This window comes from Chaetura pelagica, unplaced genomic scaffold, assembly GCF_000747805.2.
Source record: "Chaetura pelagica isolate M959 unplaced genomic scaffold, ChaPel_1.0 scaffold363, whole genome shotgun sequence".
NCBI lineage: Eukaryota > Metazoa > Chordata > Aves > Apodiformes > Apodidae > Chaetura > Chaetura pelagica.
Genome location: NW_009952720.1, coordinates 2,067,518 through 2,073,871, shown reverse-complemented (window position 1 = coordinate 2,073,871; position 6,354 = coordinate 2,067,518). Strand labels below are relative to the sequence as shown.

Below are 6,354 nucleotides of genomic sequence, written 5' to 3'. Positions count from 1 at the left end.
TTGGGGTGTTCAGCCTGGAGAAGAGAAGGCTCCAGGGAGACCTTAGAGCACCTTCCAGTGCCTGAAGGGGCTCCAGGAAAGCTGGGGAGGGGCTTTTCATCAGAGAAGACAGTGATAGGACAAGGGGTGATGGTTTTAAACTGAGAGAGGGGAGATTTAGGTGAGATATTAGGAAGAAATTCTTCACTCTCAGGGTGGTGAGGAGCTGGGATGGGTTGCCCAGGGAGGTGTTGATGCCCCATCCCTGGAGGTTTTTCAGGCCATGTTGGATGAGGTTTTGTGCAGCCTGATCTAGTGGTTCCCTGCTCATGGCAGGGGGGCTGGAGCTTGATGATCTTTGAGGTCCCTTCCAACTTCAGTGACTCTCTGATTACCTTCAGCAGCCTGGCAGGTCATCCTATAGTGGTCAAAGTCAGCAACAGGAGGGGTCCAGTAGATAACCATGGACTCCTGGGTGATGTTGCCCACCCGGAGGTCCTTGGGTGCATCGATTGCTGGTGAGACAGAGCAGAAAGCAAAGCTGTGGGAGGCAGGGTCCCCCCAACCTGCCCTCCCAGCGTGGCCCCCTGCCTGGCGGGGCTTGTCCCGCGGTACCTGTCAGGATGGAGCCCAGGATGGGCTCGGAGCTGGTGGCCCCGTGCATGGCCACCAGTGACACCAGGTAGCGGGTGGAGGGCTGCAAGCCGGTCAGGCTGGCGTGCCGGCGGGTGCCATCCAGGGTGAGCTGCTGGGGCTCCTCCCCGTCCTGGGGGCTGTAGGTGAGGACCAGGCGGTCTGCTGGTGGGGATGGGTCGCTCCAGGTGACGTTGACGCTGGAGGATGTCAGCTGGGAGAAGTGGAGCTGAGTGATGGGCCGGACCCCTGTGAGGTGGAGAGAGGAGCTGCAGCCCCTAAAGCGCCTGCAGGTCCCAGGCTCTGCCTTGTTCCCAGGTGCTCGCCTGGGAAATACCCAGCAGAGGTGGCAAAGCTGCAGCTCATGGGCTCTCTGTGGATCTGAAGCTGTTTGGGGACTGCAAGGCAGAGCTGGGAGGCCAAGCAAGAGTGCTCAGTGCTGCTTGGTCAGGGTGATGGAGCCTCCGTGCTGGTAGGGCCATCCTTCTGAGTTCCACAGACCTCCTCCCACATGAGTAGATAGCCCCCAGCTCTCAGCCCCATTTCACCACCTCAGGAGACTGGGTGAGCTGGTGGAGGTGCCAGAGCGAGGTGGCCCCATCCCCACTTGTCTTTCTCTTACCTGTGAAGGCATCCACGGTGGCCTCCAGGCTCTGCTGGCGTCCCCTCTCAGCAATGATGGAGATGGTGTACTCAGTGCCAGGCTCCAGCTCTGTGAGGGTGAGCTGTGACTTGTCCTGGGGCACTGTCACTTCCGAGGCCATCCCTGAGGAGGGGATGAAGGTGACACGGTAGTGGTCGATGGGCCCAGTGGCTTTGGTCCAGGCCAGTGAGATGGATGTCTCTGTGGATGCTGTCACCAGCAGGTCCCGGGGGCTGTCGAGCTCTGTGGGAGAAGGATGGTGCAGACCCTCGTCCCCACGCACAGACTGCCCCATGGAGACACCAGAGCCATGCTTGTCTGTGCTCGGAGCAGGCACCAGGGCCAGACTCACCAGTCCTGGCGTTCATGGTGGCCGGGACGCTCTGCTGGGTGTCCATCAGGGCTGAGATCCCAATGCCATACTCTGTCCCTGGCACCAGATCTGGGGATGGAGAGGACACGCAGGAACGTGAGAGCCACACGTGGCCTGGAAGCCTCAGAGTGGGGTTGGGGACCTTCCTGGGTATCCCCAAGACAGGAAACCCTCCCTCCGAAGAGTTGAGACTTCAGAAGAAGCCCCTTGGATGTGTCTGGACAGGGAATTTGGAGCATCCTCGCTCAGAAATGAGCAGTTTGCTGGAACTGCTGGCAGGGAGACAGACCTTGTGTGTGTGTGAGAGCTGGGAGGGGAAGGACAAAGTGGCTGGATTCGTTTCCAAAGTGATTCAACATCAAACAGTGTCACAGGGTTGGTGTCTCAGAGAGAAAGAAATGATGCAGACTAAAGGAAATGCATGTTAATGAGGATTCTGGGAGCTGGACCAAGCACTGCTCCATGGGGTGGGCATGTCCTGCCCGTGGGATTGGAGGGACGTGGGGATGGAGCTCACCCAGCTCCTTTCCTGCACTGCTGGTGGCTGTTTTATCTCTGTGGGACACTCCCATCTGTCCCTTCTGAGGGCTTTATTCTCCTCCTCATTATCTTTCCCACAGGATTATTGAGAACCACAAACCCTCCAACCCAGCCTCTTCCAGCCTTGAGCACCACCTGAAGGCACCAAAACCTCTGAGAGGCCAGGAGAGAGGGACCCCCCCATCCCTGTTTCCTCTTGCTGTGGTGTAGTTTTGGCCCTGAGGTGGGAGGGGAAATGGAGCCCTTTGCTTGTGCCCCATAAATGTCAGAAGGCTCCTGGAAAGGAGGAGAATAGCCTTAGAGAAAGTGGGAGGAGAAGAAAGACATGAGCAGGAACGTGTCTTTTTGCTCCTGAGTAGAGCAAAATGATGGGTATTTCAGTGCAAATGCTGATCTGGAAGGCAGACACATGGGGGCAAGGCAAGGCTTGCTGGATTTTTAAGCTTAAACCCTTGATAAGCTCAGCTCAGACCTGTTCTTCACTGCTGGCAGATCACTGGGTGCTTCCACACCATGGATTGCACCAGGTCCTGGGTGGTTGGAAACCCCCCCCAAGAGGCTTTACACCATGGGGAAGAAGACCTTGAAGGACATGGCTATTGACTTCAGCCCTGCATCTCTGGAGCTTTGCTGGAGGGGCTGCTCCCCTGTAGCCCTGCCTGAGTCTGGCAGCAGGAAGGCAGCACTGGTGCTGCCAGGTAGAGACTTAACAGGTTGTTCTGTTTTTATGAAGAGCAAAGGGAGCCTTCATGCTCTCTCTTCCTCCAAGGCAAGCTCAGGCCCTGCCATGGGTGTCATCTCAGCTTGGGTCACTGGGGTATTATTGCCCCTCTGCCCCAGGGAAGAGGATTTGCCCCATTTTTCATGCTCCTTCTCACCTAGAAAGGCAGTACTTGCCTTGAGCAAGGGTAGCAGGGTCCAACACTGGCTCCCAAATCCCTCATTGATCCTCCTTAATCTCATCTTGCTTCTCCATGCACATCCTCATCACAAATGCAGCAGAAAGGATCACTAAGAGGATCATTATTTCTGCATGCTGCATTTTTCAAGGGAGCTGCTCTCATTGCTTTCCTGCCCTCCAGCCTTTCTTGTGGCTCAGTGCCAGTGAGCCCATCACTTGGCATTTGGCTTTCCCACTGAGCTTACTCCTAGAGATCCATAGGGCAGTGGTGCCTGAGCCCTCTTCCAGCAGGGCAGGAGGTCCCAAGAGGGCAAAGAGAGTCAACGTGGCAGAACCTGGTGTCCTGGTGGCACCCCCTGTGCTGCCCTGAGTAATGTCCAGCTTGAAGGGCTTGGTCAAAAATAGAAGCCTTGGATTTGGGTTTGCTTTCTGCTTTGGCCCCCGTTTGGGAAAAGGCACTGAATTTGGGCAGGGTGACTCCCCACCTTTTTCCTAGCTAGGGAAAAAAAAAAGGGGGGGGGAAAAAATGAATCTAGATCAGCCTAAAAAGGCTTCCTCTCCACATTTCTCATTTTGTTTCTGGCCAGCTCTGTTTGGGACCTGCACAGGCCCCCACTGGAGGAGCATTGCCTGGAGGTGCAGCACTTGGAAGCGCATCACGCAGCTGGTGGATGGGCAGCGCCCAAATCCAGACCTGCAGAGGGGGAAATGAACTTCACCCCAAGGAAAACCTCCTCTCTGGTAGCTCAGATCTGTGCCAAATTGGTGCTGATTTGGGCTCTCCACCACCTTACTTGCCCGTGAGGAGGAGGAGGGGAGAAGAAGGATGCACACATACCTGCCAGGGTAGCCCGGGTGGTGGGACCGGTGTCGCGGGGCACCAGGACTTCGTGGTAGTGCTCCCCAGCCAGGGTGCTGTAGACCACCCTGTAGCTGTGCACCTCAGCCTCGCTGTTGTCCCAGGTGAGCTCCAGGCTGGCTGGTGTCCGTGAGCCCACCCGCAGGTTCTTGGGGGCATCAATCTCTGCACGACACAAGGGGGAGAGGGTCCGTCTCACCAGCGGGCACCAACGCACCCCGTAGCCTTGGCGTGGCTAAACAGCAGTGGGTGGGATGTCTGTGGGGTCCCGTGCTGATTCCCTCCACCCAGCAGAAAGGGCTGGGGTGTCTGCTCTCACCTCCTGCTCAGCACAGACCTGGACATGCCACCCACAAGACTGCCACAAGTGCTGGAGCATTGGCAGCATCTCCCGGGGAGTTCCTTCGGGAGCTAATTGCACGTGTTTTGAAGGAGAGGAGCACTTTCCTGCTCTGTTTAGCATCAGGGAAACTGAGGCAGCGTGCAGAACAGGAAAAGTGCTCTGTGGCAGTCACCTGAACTGCTCTTAGAAGAACCACGAGTACCTTTACAGGCCCATTCATGCTTAGACGTTGCCCAGAGGGTTTGTTCATCAGCGCCGCTGAGGCTGCACCGAACCTGCTCTGCTTGGCACCACAAGCCATGGCTGGGCTGGAGTTGGGCCCCAGCAGCCAGGGGGTCATTACTGCTCCTTCACGGGCCTGGGCTTGGGGCGGGGGGAGGGATTTTTTTTTTTATGTTGCCTTTGAGAAGCAAAGCAAGAAAGGCCAAGGCAGCAAATGAGTCGCAACGAGCATCTCATCTGTAACGTCTGTCCGCGGCGATGCACGTGGCACGAAGCAGCACTGAAGGATGCACCCTACCTACTCAACCTGTTAGCTCTCTGCAGGCTTAACATTTAATTAAAGCTTTACTGACCAGTTAGGGTGTTTGGAGAAGATATAAAGTAAGATAATGGTGTTTCTGACCAGGCTGTGTTCAGCTGCTCGACTGCCGATCCGCCAGGCGACGCGTCCGTCGTGGCTCTGGGCGCGGGGTGGGAGTGAGTGTTGCCTGGAATTCAGGCCTCTGCTTGTTGGTTGGGTGGTTTTGAGGACTGCATGTTGATCTGTGGGTGCTGTTAAGGGTGTGGAGGGCTGGGTGGCAAGGCTTGTAGCCTGATCTCTGAAGGGGCACTGGAGGTGGTGGAGATGTGTGCCTCGCCCGGGCAGCAGCAGGTTCAGCCTTGATGCTGCAGCAGGACGTGGCCAAGGTGGGGTTTGCCCAGAGGTTGTCATCTAAATGTGGAGTTTTGGGTCATCTGTCTAGTGGCTGGGTCACCTGGGCTGCCTAGGGTGAGTTGAATCATTTGCTCTGCACCAGGACCATGACAGGAGGCAAGACACCTCCATTCAGGTTTCTTCACTTGGACCTCCACCCTAACCAGAATGTTTTCACTGGGCTGCTTCTTCCCTTTACAGTGGATTCAAGCCCAGACCACTCGTGCCAGGGGAAAACCAGGTACCACTAAAGCTGGCCATGTGCCCTCATAGCCCAGAAAGCCAACTCTGTCCTGGGCTGCATCAAAAGTGTGGCCAGCAGGTCAAGGGAGGGGATTCTCCCCCTCTTCTCCACTCTGGTGGGAGCCCCTCCTGCAGGGCTGTGTCCAGTTCTGGAGCCCCTGGCACAGGAAGGACATGGAGCTGTTGGAGGGAGTCCAGAGGAGGCCACAAAGATGCTCAGAGGGCTGGAGCAGCTCTGCTCTGGAGCCAGGCTGGGAGAGTTGGGGTGTTCAGCCTGGAGAAGAGAAGGCTCCAGGGAGACCTGAGAGCAGCTTCCAGTGCCTGAAGGGGCTCCAGGAAAGCTGGGGAGGGACTTGGGACAAGGGCAAGGAGGGAGAGGATAAGGTGGAACAGTTTTAAACTAGAAGAGGGGAGATTTAGATGAGATAGTAGGAAGAAATCCTTCCCTGTGAAGGTGGTGAGAGCCTGGCCCAGGCTGCCCAGGGAAACTGTGGCTGCTCCATCCCTGGCAGTGTTGAAGGGCAGGTTGGATGGGGCTTGGAGCAACCTGGGCTGGTGGGAGGTGTCCCTGCCCATGCAGGGGGTGGGACTGGGTGATCTTTAAGGTCCCTTCCAACCCAAACCAGTCTGTGTTTCTCCAGCCTCATCTTAAACACCCACAAGGTGGAGGTGTCACTACATCTTTTGGCGACTTCCACCCATGCTGAGCTGCCCCCCAAATTTCCTCCCTCTGTATTTGTATTTACGGGATGGCTTGAGATGATGACTTTGCAGGGAGAAGATGTGGGCACTCCCTCCCTGGCAGTGTTGAAGGGCAGGTTGGATGGGGTTTGGAGCAACCTGGGCTGGTGAGAGGTGTCCCTGCCCATGCAGGGGGTTGGATCTAGATGATCTTTCAGGTCCCTTCCAACCCAAACCAGTGGG

General features: G+C 56.6%; 1 protein-coding gene across 1 annotated transcript in view; it reads right to left on the bottom strand.

The window, feature by feature from the left end:
• TNR (tenascin R) overlaps nt 1-6,354 on the bottom strand; it is a 30,936-nt gene that overhangs the window by 12,872 nt on the left and 11,710 nt on the right. Inside the window, exons 6-10 of the mRNA XM_009994681.1 lie at nt 3,908-4,093; nt 1,608-1,697; nt 1,235-1,498; nt 595-861; nt 375-494 (exon numbers count right to left, since the gene is read on the bottom strand). Coding sequence (XP_009992983.1) covers nt 375-494; nt 595-861; nt 1,235-1,498; nt 1,608-1,697; nt 3,908-4,093 — 927 coding nt within the window. The remainder of the gene's footprint in view (nt 1-374; nt 495-594; nt 862-1,234; nt 1,499-1,607; nt 1,698-3,907; nt 4,094-6,354) is intronic.